Below are 13,060 nucleotides of genomic sequence, written 5' to 3' on the forward strand. Positions count from 1 at the left end.
TAGAACCACTTGCTCCTCTAGCAGAGGACGCAGGTTTAGTTCCCAGCACCCACATCAGCCAGCTCACAACTGCCTGCAATCCCGTTCCAGGGAATCTGAGGCTCTCTTTTAGCCCTGAAAGGCATCGGTATGCATATGGTGTGTATACATGCACTCAGGCACAGGCACACAGGCATATACATAAAATGAAATAGAAAAATAAATCTTAAAAAAAAAAAAAAAAAACGAGCCAAGCCGGGTAGTGGTGGCACACACACCTTTAATCCCAGCATTGGGGAGGTAGAGGCATGTGGATCTCTGTGAGTTCAAGGCCAGCCTGGTTGTCCTGGGTAGCCAGGACAACCAGGGCTACACAGAGAAACTCTGTCTTGAAAAACAAACAAAACAAACAACAGAAAAAGTAGAGGGTGAAGACGGGCCTCCGTTGGTGGAGTGCCTGCCTTGCATGCATGAGGCCTAGGTTCCGTCTCCAGAATGATACAAACTGGACATGGTAAAACATGCATGCCTGAGGATCAGAAGTTCAAGGCTGGGTCGGGGGATGTGGCTCCGTTGGCAGAGTGCTTGCCTAGCATGCACAAAATCCCAGTGTCTATCCTTAGTGCTTCATTAAACTGGGCATAGTGGTGCACGCCACATTGACATTGCTCTGTGACTTCTAACAGTTCTCCCCTGTGTCAAGCAACTCAAAGAAAACACAGATTCAAGCAATGGATTATCCGGGGAGCTTCCAGGGCCTCCTGTTCCATGCCTGTGCTCTCTATAATATGTACATATACATACATACTACAATATATACCATCCATCTATCTACCTATCTATCTAAACTATATTGAGCCCTCCTAATAAGTCATTTATTGCCCACCTCTTGTGTTGGACCTAACATCCTTGAGACTATCAGGTACAATCTTTTTAGAAAGGTACAAACAACTTCCACCAACCTGAAGGCTAAGAAAGTTCTTGGATAGCATCTGAGATGGCCTCTCTTTCCTGTGACCCGCCTACCTGATGTATTTGAGAAATACCTTGACTTATGACTTTCTTTGTCCTTTATGAATGTAAAACTTGATGACACTGTTACCACATTGGGCCATGGTATTTGGGCTAACCTAAATCTGATTCTGGACCATGGTCACTTCTTTTGGTTTCAGAATAAATCATCTTATTACCTTTCAGGTGTGAGCTATGTTTTGTGTTAAGGAGGGAGGGGACCCTTTTAGTCACAGAATTATTCAAATGTATACAACGTGTACCGATCAGTCTGCTTTCACAATCATCAGCATTAGCTACTGTTTTTCTTTTAGTGTGTGTGTGTGTGTGTGTGTGTGTGTGTGTGTGTGTGTGTGTAGAGATGAGCATCAGATGTCTTTCTCTTCTTTTTTTTTTCACAGCTGAGGACTGAACCCAGAGCCTTGAGCTTGCCTAGATGTCTTTCTCTATCATGTCATTGCACATCTTATTTGTTAAGACAGGGACTCAATGTGAGCCTGGAACCCAATGTTTTGGGCAGGCTGGCTGGCCAGTGAGCCCCTGGGATTCGCCTGTCTTCTCCATTCAGCACTGGGGTTACAGATACTGCACCTGGCTTATCCATAGATGCTGGGAATCGAAACTCAGATTTTTTTCGGGGGGTAGGGTGGGGGTGTTCTCCGTGTAACCCTGGCTGTCCTGGAACTCAATCTGTAGAGGAAGCTATCCTCGAACTCAGAGATCCACTTGCCTCTGGTTCCGAACTCAGATCTAAAGCTTGTACAGCAAGCACCCGACCCATGAGTCACCCCCACGATCACTCCACCTCCAGCATTCCTGTCAGCTCCAGTGTCCCACGCTCTGGATTATGGCATTCCTGTTTCTTCTAGGGAGCTGCAGTGGCCCGTTACTCATGGTCTTTATGGAAGATCCTTGAGGAATCCTTTAACACGAATTCTCTGAATCATTCTACACTTGCTTCCTGTCACTGCCCCAAGAGATTCAGCCTTCAGCAAGAGTGTCCAACTTATGACCATCTAGGTCCTCGATGAAGATAAACAGCAGCTTGGTTGTTTTCTTGTTGAAGAACCACAGAACCAGGCAATGTTGTAACTGGTGGTTCCTTTCTCCAGCTCATGAGAATAAAATGTGAAAATTTTAAAAAAAGTCATATTTTCTCCAGGCATGGTGGTGCATGCCTTTAATTCCAGCACTCAGGAAATAGAGGCAGGAGGGTCTCTGTGAGTTTGAGCCCATCCTGGTCTATAGAGTGAGTTTTAGGACAGCAAGAGACGCATAGTGAGACCCTGTCTCAAATGAACAAACAAACAAACGAACAAAAACCAAAAAATTAATACAGAAAGGTTTCTACACTATTTTTTTTTTACTCAGACTGACTTCAAACTCCTTATGTAGCTAAGGATGACCTTGAATTCCTGACCCTCCTGTTCTGCCTCCCAAATACTGGTATTTCAGGCTTGTGCCTCCACACCAGGCTAAACTTCTATTGTTTCTGAAATGTGTAAAAGAAACGACGTTGTCTACCCTTTGCAGACTGGCAAAGGGTATCACCTACTCTAGCTGCTGCACTGTATCAATAATTTGTCCCCATTATTGCTCAGTGTTATTTTATGATATTTATGTACATTTTAGCCCTTTATCTGTTGAAGGACATTACTAGTTTGGGGCTATGAGAAAAGGTGAGGCAAACATGTGTGTACAAGTTTTCAATTGCCCAAGGATATAGAGGTTACAATTTTGGGTTTTAGTTAACCGGGTCTCTCATAGTCCAAGGTGTCCACCAAGTACCTATGTAGCCAAGGCTGGCCCTGAATTCCTCCTGATCCGTTTCTGCTTCCAACGCCCAAGATGTCATTGCTTTTAAGGTCTTTTGTGTGTGGGAGGATTGGGATGCGAATTTTACTAGTGTGTGCTTAAGTGCAGATGTCGGAGTACAACTTGTGGGAGTCAGTTCTCTCGTTCTATCCCGGGTGACTTTGGAATTGAGCTCAGATCGTCAGGCTTGGTGGCAAGCTCCTTTAACCTCGGAGCCATCTTTTCGGCCCCCAGGATGTGCACTTAAAATTAAGGTAATATTCCGTAAATTCCTATAGTATTTCCTACTCAAATACAAGAATTCAGGGACTTTGCAACGAGCCCGCTTCCACGTACAGGGAAGCTTTGATCGACGTTCAGAAGTCACCGAAACCTTCAGAACGCTCTGGGGGCACCGCGCAGGACGTCTCCATACGAGGGCAGTGACCATTTTGTTTCAGTGAAAGAGGACGAACACTCTAATCCCAGAACAAATGCGAAGACGATTTTGACAGGTGAGGACGCCACATCCGCGTTCCCCAAAGGACCAGTAGTCTTGCAGGGGATCCGTAGGGCACCTACGCACCGGCGCGCTAACGCCCCGCCTTAAGGGTGAAGTCAGTTCGTGAGGGCGGAAGTGCGCCCGCCCGGAAGCTGGAGGGTGGAGCGATGGGAATGACGCGCAGGAGCGCCAATGGAGTGCCGCGGCGGGCTTGTTGTCTTACCCCGGTGGGTAAGGGCTAACGGTTTCCGGTAGTGGTAGCCCCCCGAGAGGTGGGAGCAAAGAGGCGGGGACGCGTCCCGAAAGCCCGGACCCCTGCAGCGCCTGCGAGATGATGGGCTACGAGGCGTCCGAGTTGGAGTCTATGGAGGGCGAAGAGGCCGTGGAGGCCCCGGGGCCAGCCCCGGAGCCGCGAGCCCCGGAGCCGCGAGCCCCCGAGCCGGAGCCCGAGCCGGGCTTGGACTTGAGCCTGAGTCCGAGCCCGTTGCCCGAGAGTCCGGAGCGGCGGGGCGGCAGCCCGGGACGGCGGAAGGGGCGTCGGGGCGGCAGCCGGAGGGGGCGGCAGGTGAGCAGCGGCGAAGCCCCGGCCCCCTGCTCGCCTAGCGTCCGGGACTCGGCCGCTCACCGTTCCGCCCTCTACTCCCAGGTTCGTTTTCACCTGGCGCCGGCCTCCCCGGTGCGGTCCGAGCCGCTGCTCGCCTCCGGTGCACCGAACGACGATTCCGCGGCACCGCACGAGCTGGAGGCGCCGGCCCTGCAGAGCAGCCTGGCTTTGAGTCTGGAGCTGCAGCATGCGCGCGCCGCCGTCGCCAGCGGCCAGTTTGATGCCTCGAAGGCGGTGGAGGAGCAGCTGAGAAAGTCGTTCCAGACCCGCTGCGTCCTGGAGGAGACCGTGGCGGAGGGTGAGGGGGACAGGCGCCCGCCCCGGCGCGGTGGTCTGGGGGAAGGGCGCTGCTCACCCTCGCCTTTCCTGCGCTCGCAGGCTTGAACGTGCCGCGCTCTAAGCGACTCTACCGAGACCTAGTGAGTCTGCAGGTGCCGGAGGAGCAGGTTCTGAACGCGGCGCTGAGGGAGAAGTTGGCGATGCTGCCGTCGCAGCCCCGAGCCCCGCCCCCGAAGGTGAAGGAAGGGATCGGGGACCTGGCTTCCTCCCCCGGGCTCTCTTCCTCAATCCGGAATGTAACCTTGCATTGGGCCTCACCTTCCCCACAGGAGGTGCTCGGGCAGGGGCCAGACATGACCATGCTGTGCAACCCAGACTCGCTCTGTTACGAATCTCCGCACTTGACAGTGGACGGGCTGCCCCCGTTAAGGCTTCAAGCCCGGCCCCGCCCTTCAGAAGATACCTTTCTCATGCATCGGATGCTGAGGCGCTGGGAAGCGTAGCCCCCACAACTCCCCGTAGTTGCCAGTCTGTACTTTCGTTAAAACTGTTTCATCATAGAATAAAGTTTTTATTTTTCTTTCTTTTTTTCTTTTTAAACATCTTAGCTCCTCGTGGGAAGCTGCCTATAGGTGTAAATTTTTCTTCCCTCTCCACAAGATGGCAAGCGGAAAGCCACTGTCTAAGTGTGGGGTTAGATTTTCCTTTCCACTTTCATCACCTTTGTTTTGGTTAGAATTAGAATTTCAGACTTAGCCTTACATCATGGTGCCATATCCCAGGACTTGGGAGGCTGAGGCAGAAGGATCCTGTGTTCAAGGAGTCTGAACTATGCAAGTTATTTCTTTTAATGTGGTTTCAGGCTGGGTAGGTTCAGCTCAGTGGTAGTATCTGGTTAAGCCTGTACAAAGCCCTGATTTTAATCCCCAGAGCGTGTGTGTGTGTGTGTGCGCGCGCGCGCGCGCGCGCGCGCATGCACAGGCAATAGAATGCTTTAGATTTCCACTTGGGCTGGGTGTGGCGATGAACACTTGTGAGGTAGACAGGAGGGTTGGGAGTTGCAGGTCAACCTAAGTTAGGGATACTGTCTCAACCACCACCACAGGGGGAAAATGCACCCTCACTGCCCCATTATAAGAACAACTTTTAATGTTTTTTTTTTTTTTTTTTTTTTTTTGGTTTTTTGAGACAGGGTTTCTCTGTGTAGCTTTGCGCCTTTTCCTGGAACTCACTTGGTAGCCCAGGCTGGCCTCGAACTCACAGAGATCCGCCTGGCTCTGCCTCCCGAGTGCTGGGATTAAAGGCGTGCGCCACCACCGCCCGGCAACTTTTAATGTTTTAATCTATATAGCTCTGGTTGTCTTGGAACTCATGTAGGCTAGGCTGGTCTTGAACTCCGATTTGCCTGTTTTGTCTGTGACTAACAGTGCTCAGTGTTTGTTCAATGGTCAAGGTTCCAGCAGTCCTTGACAAACCAGTGAAGACCTTCACTTTGCAAACCATCATGGGTCCTGGAGCAGGTTATTGGCTCTGGGCTCCACTTAACCCCACTGCCAAGCCCTCCAAAGTTAGCCTTCCACCTCACACTCCCATAAACAAACACTTGCTTGGGGTTTCTTTTGGAGGAAGGAAAGTGGGACTCGTTAAGCTACACACCAAAATTTTCATTACCCCTCCCCTGGGTAGTGTGTAAGGACCAGGCTGTTGGCAAGTCAGTAAGGATGTTTTCTTAGTGATTGATGGGGATAGGGCTGGCCCATTGTGGGAGGGGCAACCCCTGGGCTGGTGGTCCTGTGGTCCATAAGAAAGGCTAAACTAAGCAAGCTATGAGGAGCAAGTCAGCGAGCAACAACACCCTTCCATGGCATCAGCTCCTGCCTTCAGGTCCCTGCACTCCCCTACTTCAATTCCTGTCCTGACTTCCTTTGATGATGAACTGAGATGTGGAATCTTAAGCTGAATACCCTTTCCTTCCCAGGACTCTTTGTTCATTGTTGTTTCATCACAGCAGTAGTAACCCTAACTAAGACAGGTACTAACAGTCTTCCACCCACGAGATACTGTCTCACTATGCAGCCCACCCAGGCTAGCCTCAAACCTCAAGCGATCAGCCTGTTTGTCTCCCAAGTCCTGGGATAAAGGGTCAGTGTCCAACAACCAGCAGAACCCAGCCTCCTGAGACTCTAGGATGGGCAGAGACCACAGTCCTACTAAGAAACTGCCAGACACAGGTGCAGGGGCCACTGCCCTAGTTATCAAGTTTATTGTGCTGTTCTCACATTCCAAACCCAGCTCCCTCTCCCACCGGGGGACAGCAGAAGGAAGGATTTTCACAGTACCTGTGTGTCTCCTTACCAAACTTCCCCTCTAACACCCTTAGTCCATCCATGGTCCACTTAAGTGCAGCTAGGAACAAAGGCCGAGAAGCGGGAATCTCCTTTGGAGAACAGGAGGAAGGGCCTAGAGAACTGGACATTCTCCCTTCCCATGCCCTAGGAGGACAGTCAGCAAACAGTCCATGCCATCCAGCCCAGCAGGCTGGGAGAGGAAGCTGATGTAGTTCCAGCACAGCTGGGCTTACTCAAGTGCCAGAGGTGTCAGGGAGAAAACTTGGGAGAAGCAACTTAAGAAAAGCTCTCTTTACAGATCCAAGAAAGGAAACTTTTTGGAGTTAGACAGGAAAGACCTTGGGATAATTTCCTCTTCCCCCAGGTCCTCAGGAGCAGCAAGGGCAGCCTCTTCACACCTTCTGTTCAGAAGGCCACTTAGTGGCTGGGGGAACGGGCCTTGTGGAACAAGTACACAGGACGCTGGAAGCCTAGAAAGAGCACACAGAAGACAGGTGGGTAGGACCTGGAGATTCTCCACAGGGCCAGCACCCTCTCAGCCAGGCCCCATTCCTCCCAGTGACAAAGCAAGCCACTCTTACCTCTGGAGGTGTTACTCGGTGTGGCCACAAGCTCATAGCTGGAGAAGCCCACCTCTGGAGATGTCAGGTAGGAACTGAACTGTTCTGGCTTCAGCTGGATTCGAAAGTAGTTCTTATAGATTGTTTCCTGTAGAAACAGGGGAGGAGGGGGTCACTTCAGCTCACCATCCCTTTCCCTGGCCAAGAATAACAGACACCGTTTTCTCTTTGCTCACAAAGTCTGAGCTGGGTATGGTGGTACAAGCCAGTCATCTCAGGTACTTAGAAGCAGGAAGATGAAGAGTTCAAGACCAGCCTGCACTATGGAGCCAGTTCAGGCCAGCAGCTTAGCCAGTCTCAAAAAAGGGCTGACTGGGTGGTTGGTGGCACATGCCTTTGATCCCAGAACTCAGGAGGCAGAGGCAGGTGGATTTCTGTGAGTTCCAGGCCAGCCTGGTCTGTTACACAGAGAAACCCTGTCTTGAAAAACCAAATAAATAAATAAATAGGCTGGGGCTATAGCTCACTGGTGGACACTTTCCCTGCCATTTGTGAAGTCTGGAGTTTAGTCCCCAGTGAAATAAAAAGATGATTATCCCCACCTCTACAGAAACCCAACTCACCGTCAGAGACTTTCTCCTGCAGTAGGAGGACCATGGTTGGGGCTCCAGGACCAGAATGCCCCCAGGGCGCAGATGGCGGTAGATCCGGCGGAACATGCGCTTCAGCCCCTCGTCACCCCAGTTCAGCTGCACCCACTTGGTGAGGCTGAGGCAGAGCACCACATCATACTCAGGTCTTTGGGCATCCACCAGCTCATCTCGGTCCAGGACATAGTTACCCTGAGGGCCAGAAGAGGGGAAAGAGGTTAAAAAGAGGGCTGAGAAGCCCACTGGCCCCACAACTACCTGCAGACTCTGAGACTAAGTCCTACACACAACCCCACTCGGCCCTGGGTGGCCTTCTTCTGAGGCTCCTCCCGATAGATAGTGCTTTCTTTCGGCCTCATGTTCTCTCTTCTCCCTTTCCTGCCTCTGCTTCTTCCCGTGCTAAACCAAACAAACCTAAACGGGAGCCTGTGCAGATGTAAACTGAACTAATTATCTGAGGGACAACTGGAGAATACCCGAATGCTCCCGAGGCCCCAGCCTGTGCTTACCCCAGCCCAGGGGACCTCATATACAAAGACCAAGGCCCTTCCATATAGGCTCTTCCCATTAGGTCTGGTAACGTTTCAGGCCTATTCTTTCTCCAGTGAAATGAAAAACCTTAGGAAACCTTTGGAAGGTAATTTCATCACCACTCCCGCAAAGACCTTTTTTCAGGCAAAGCCATGGGCAAACATTCCTCTGGATGGCCTAACTGCTCAATGGAGGAAGCTGGTGGAGACGGGACATATGCTCGCTCTATCAGGCTGGGTACCCTCTCCTGCTATTCAGTCAGCACGGAAAAGACGGAAAGCCAAGCCTATTGGGTTCCTGACCAGTAACTTCAACAGTCTGTGCTGTATCCAGGGAAACGAAAAGCAGCTGATGCAAACAAGGTCCCTATCAAAGGCCCCAAACTACACATACTGGAGTGCCACCAGTCTCCCCCTCCCCCAGACACCCAAACTCATGCTCCCTCAGGAGATTTGAGGGCAAAGTTCCATCTGGACAGAGCAGTAGAGGTTACCCCCAAGGGAAGGTGGATTGTCTGGATTATAGTCCCCACTGGAAGCAGGACAAGTCAGCCCCCATATCGGGGACGAGATCCTTGTAGTCATGAGAAAAGACCAAATGTTAGAGCCTGAAGGTAGAGATCCCACTTTTCAGGTTACAGGAGGAGACAACACACCCAGTAGAGATTCTCTGGCCAATCCAGACTGTTCTCTCCAGGAGATGTTCTTGTAAGGAGGAACAGATGCAGGGATACACCTCTAGGTCATGACCTTCCCCCCAACACATTCCTATTTAATCTCATCTTCACACTTGGACCCTATTCCAAGGGCCTCTGGACTCTCTTACCGTGACGAAGACGACATTGTTGGGGAAGACAGATGTGTCTGCTCCATCCAAGGGCACTTGGGGTGCAGCGATGGGACCCCGGCTGGCTGTCAGTGAGGCTGGGAAGCAGCTCCTTTTTCGGACAGTGGTAGTCCCTTCCTCCCCCTCAGTCCCTGGGTCACCCTCAGAAGTCTGGGCTTGGAGACGAAGCTCCTCAGACAGGTAGTGTCGGATATTTTGGCGGGCAGAGTGGATAAGCCGTGGATCAATGTCCAGCCCCACCATACGGGCTGGGCCCCACTTGCAGGCAATACTTAGGGTCAGATGGCCAACATTGCAGCCCAGATCTAGGACGTCCCGGCCTTGAAACCACTCGGGCTTCAGTACCCTAAGGCGCACGTCCTCGCAGGAAGGATTGCGATAGCCATAGTACTTGCAGTAGTTCCCATACTGGAACTTTCGCTGTTGCTTTTTGAAGCCAGTGGCAGGTAGTGGGTGGTGATGGCGGCCTCCTCCACTCCCTCTGCCCTTTTCCTTGGAACCCTGGCTTCCACCCCTAGCCCCTGCCTCCGACTTGCTGGAAGTCCTGCGACGTTTGCGATGTCGGGAGGAGGAAGATGAAGGTGCAGAGGTAACAGAGGCAGCTGGAGGGGCAGAAAGGGAGCCTGAGGAGCCCTGCAGGGCAGAGGGAAGGGGAGACACAACTTCATCCCTGCAGTTGATGGCTGTGTTGAGTTCATAGGGTTGAGGGGCATCTCGGTTCTGGCCCCTGTGCTGCTGCGTGGCACCCTCCCCGTGGAGTGAGGGGGTGAGAGGGTCAGTGGGCAGCACGGCGTTGCTATCGTTCCCTCCAGATGCCTGCTGCTGCTGCTGCTGCTGGTGGTGCGGTCCCCGGTGTCTATGGCGCTTGCGACCAATCTTGAGTGGTGAGGCAAGAACTACATGGGCCTCATCAGTGCAAGTGTTGAGACTGAGCGGGTCAGTGATATCTTTGGGGATGAGGATCTCCACAGGGTCTCGCCCCTTGGCCGGAAGTGGGGATGACTTTGGGGTCTCCGCATTGAGCGCTCGACTTACTTCCTCATCCAGGAGGCTATTCAGGTTCAGTGGATCAAATATATTGCCCCCCAGAAGGAAATTGGAGGGTAACACTGAGTCGCAGTCCGAATTCACCCGCCGGCGCCTCTTGAAGGCCGGATGCTTGAAGCCTCCACCGCTCCCTCCCCCTACGTTACAGCTATTTCTTCTTTTGCCCCCGCCACCCCCGGGGGGTCGGTGGGGCTGGTAGCCATTGCGAGGTCGAGGAGGGGCCGGGGGACCCAGGTCCGTCCCGCCCCCTCCCCGGCGCTCCTCCCCCACGTCCGCAGGAGCAGTGGCTCGCCCGTGGGGCTCCCCGTGCGCCTGTGCCTGGGGGCCGCCCCCTCCGCTGGCTGCCGCGGCCCCGGCCGAGGGCGCGCGTGGGCCCGGCCCGCCGCGTTCCGTCCCGTCGCGGAGCTCCCCGGAGGCTGCCTCTCGGTGCGATCGCACCTCGGGGCCGCCCCCTCCGCCCGACTCATCTTTGAGCGGCGGCGGCGGGGCCGGCACCAGAAAGGGCTCCTTCTCCGCCGCCATCTCGATCATCTCCTCGCCCCGTTTAATTTCCCCTTCCCAAGCGAAGGCACCGAGAAGAGACCGAGGGGGAAGCCCCCTGCAACCCTGCCTAAGCCCGCCTCACTCCCGCCCCTTCCCCGAGTGCGCGCGCAGCTCGGCCTCGCGCCCAAGCGCCTCCACCTCCCTCCCTCCCGCGCCCCACCGAGCGCGCCCCACTCGCCCGCGAGACCAAAACAAGATGCCCGCGAGACCCGGACAAGCCGAGGAAGCCACTGCGCGTGCGCCGCCACCCTCGCCGCCGCCACTACCACTCCGCCGCGAGCGCGCACGACGGGCGCGCGTCCCGCTCGCCCAGCAGCCACGCATGCGCACTCCGCCACCACCCGGGCTGCGCGCGCATCGGGAGTGCGAACCAACTTAACGGCTCCGGGAGTTTAAATACAGCCCCCCTCCCCTCGCCGGGAGCCTCGCCCTCCCCCCGCCCCCAGCCCGAGACGCCCACCGCCCCACACGGACACCCGACTTCCCTTCGCCGCCAAGTCCAAGCCCTACTGATATCCTTTGTCTCTGCCGTGCGCTCCCACCCACCGTAGGCGGGGAACGCGAGCTGGCGCGGAGAGGTCTCCTTGACACCCGACCCTTGCTCCTGAGGAATGAGTCTCCGCGGTCTCCGCCCGGCTCTAAACCCAACAACCTCCCTGCCCCGCCTCCTTCCTCCCCCATCCCCGCCCCTCCTCGAGAGCGCCTGCGCACAACCCTTTCGGGCTTGCGCGGGTAGAGGGGGCGACACGTGCTGGCGGCGAGGCCCCGCCCCTTCAGCCCTGGGGGCGGGGCGCGTGACGTCGCTTCCTCGGGTTAGGGACACGCAGCGTGCGTCAGCACGATTCCAGGGGGTGTGCGCGTTTCCCAGCGAAAGGGGCGGGGTCGTGAGTTATGCATGAGGTCTTCCCTCTCCCTTCCGCCCGTCTAGAGTGAGGAGGACTTAATGGGAGTCGTGGGGGGAGAACGATCAAGTAGGCGAGGAATCAAGCACGATGTCTCAGGAACTGTTATCAATGAAATGCAATACGTCATTTAAGATCGTTTCGGAGTGGAAAACAATTAAAAAAGAGCACGACAACGTCCGACGTGGTCCAAGTTCCTCTTCCCCAGCCGTTCTCGCGACCCTCCTCCTCCTTTCCCCAAGTGCGAACACCTCGAGAACCACGCCTTCCCCCCGCCCTACACCTACGTCTGGACTCGGACGCCTCCGCCACAGTGCGGCGCCTGCGTATCGGTCCCCGCTGGCGGTGTCAGCGCCCGCGCCATCGCGGGTGTTGGTCCTGCAGCATGGAGCTGCAGCTCTGCTCCACTTTACACACAAGCGAGTGTGGGCGGGAAAGGGCAGCGACTCGCTTTCCCCCCTGCTCCGGCCAGTGGGGAGCACTGAACCGATCCCGAGTCCCCAGAGCGATGGCTGGCGGAGAGGCAGGAGTGGAGCTCAAGCAAAATATAAAAGCGTGAGGGAAACGGAAAGATAAGGGTTATAGCATGAAAACAGGAAGGAGAAGGCGATTTGAAGCAGAGACGCGAGAACGAAGTGCCCCAGGCGCTCCGCTGCCTATTGGGAAAAAAAACCGGCACCCGCGAGGATTATGGGACTTGTAGTTCCAGCAGGCCTTAGTTTGGAAGATGGCGGGATAACTCTAGCCGCGCAAACGCAAAGCGGCCTCCAGCTGCGCATGCGCGCCACCTCTGAGCGCACGCCGCTGGGGGGCGGAGTTTGTCCGGGTCCTCGCGCCTCCTCTGGGTGGCGGGAAAAGTAGGTCGAGGTGGGAAGGCGGTGCGGAATGGCTGCGACAGCGTGGGCTGCGCCTCGTCTCTAGGTCCTCGTCGCCCCGGAAGGTAGTTGGCTTTCATCCGGCTGCAGAGGAAGGTGTTAGGGGCGGGGAAGCCTGGTCCCTGTCGGCTGAGGAGAAATTTTCTCCTCAGCCACAGCCGACCCCACGCCTTTCCCCTCAGAGTCGCTAATCTTAAAATCACTCGCAACAACAGTAACCGAGCATGGTGGCGGGAAACGAGGCGGAGCGGGAGCTGAGGGGAAGGGGCTGTCATGGAGGGGGTTCTTGGTCAGGACGGGGGAGTCGCAAAGCGCTGCTTGACGCCTTGAGGGGAGGCGAGGGTGGCTGGGCCGCGTGCCACCTCCCGTGTTTAATGGCTGTCCAGAGAGCGCTGAAGCGAGAAGACCAGTGAAAGCTTTATTTTGGGGTTCTCCGTGGGGGTGGGTACGTTGGCCCCGCATTTATTATTTATTTATTTATTTATTTATTTATTTGTTTGTTTGTTTGTTTGTTTGTTTTTCGAGACAGGGTTTCTCTGTGTAGCCCTGGCTGTCCTGGATCTCACTCTGTAGCCCAGGCTGGCCTCGA

General features: G+C 54.7%; 3 protein-coding genes across 23 annotated transcripts in view; 2 read left to right on the plus strand and 1 right to left on the minus strand.

The window, feature by feature from the left end:
* Nucleotides 1-3,426: 3,426 nt before the first annotated feature.
* Ppp1r35 (protein phosphatase 1 regulatory subunit 35) lies at nucleotides 3,427-5,319 on the plus strand. 2 transcript variants are annotated; one of them, XM_042268165.2, is made up of 4 exons: nucleotides 3,437-3,851; nucleotides 3,933-4,188; nucleotides 4,269-4,405; nucleotides 4,499-4,753. In XM_042268165.2, exons 1-4 carry the CDS (start codon nucleotides 3,618-3,620, stop codon nucleotides 4,670-4,672), a joined length of 801 nt encoding a protein of 266 aa, XP_042124099.1. In that variant the 5' UTR covers nucleotides 3,437-3,617; the 3' UTR covers nucleotides 4,673-4,753. The 2 variants fall into 2 exon arrangements, with proteins under 2 accessions (XP_076416392.1, XP_042124099.1); XM_076560277.1 differs by lacking the exon at nucleotides 4,269-4,405 and having other exon boundaries at nucleotides 3,427-3,851; nucleotides 4,499-5,319.
* Nucleotides 5,320-6,401: 1,082 nt separating this feature from the next.
* Nucleotides 6,402-10,803, minus strand: Mepce (methylphosphate capping enzyme). The gene is made up of 4 exons (XM_006971219.4): nucleotides 9,084-10,803; nucleotides 7,701-7,919; nucleotides 7,099-7,225; nucleotides 6,402-6,987 (listed from the first exon to the last, which is right to left on the minus strand). The coding sequence occupies exons 1-4, from the start codon at nucleotides 10,680-10,682 to the stop codon at nucleotides 6,935-6,937; spliced, it is 1,998 nt and encodes a 665-aa protein (XP_006971281.3). The 5' UTR covers nucleotides 10,683-10,803; the 3' UTR covers nucleotides 6,402-6,934.
* Nucleotides 10,804-11,132: 329 nt separating this feature from the next.
* Nucleotides 11,133-13,060, plus strand: part of Zcwpw1 (zinc finger CW-type and PWWP domain containing 1) — a 33,900-nt gene continuing 31,972 nt past the window's right edge. For 11 of the 20 annotated variants that reach the window (XM_076560244.1, XM_042267909.2, XM_076560264.1 and 8 more), the window contains exon 1: nucleotides 11,135-12,536. The gene's annotated coding sequence lies outside the window, so the exon portion shown is untranslated. Of the gene's footprint in view, nucleotides 12,537-13,060 lie in introns of all 20 variants that reach the window. The other 9 variants (XM_076560267.1, XM_076560257.1, XM_076560249.1 and 6 more) reach the window with 4 other exon arrangements.

This window comes from Peromyscus maniculatus, chromosome 23, assembly GCF_049852395.1.
Source record: "Peromyscus maniculatus bairdii isolate BWxNUB_F1_BW_parent chromosome 23, HU_Pman_BW_mat_3.1, whole genome shotgun sequence".
In the NCBI taxonomy this organism is placed as follows: Eukaryota; Metazoa; Chordata; class Mammalia; order Rodentia; family Cricetidae; genus Peromyscus; species Peromyscus maniculatus.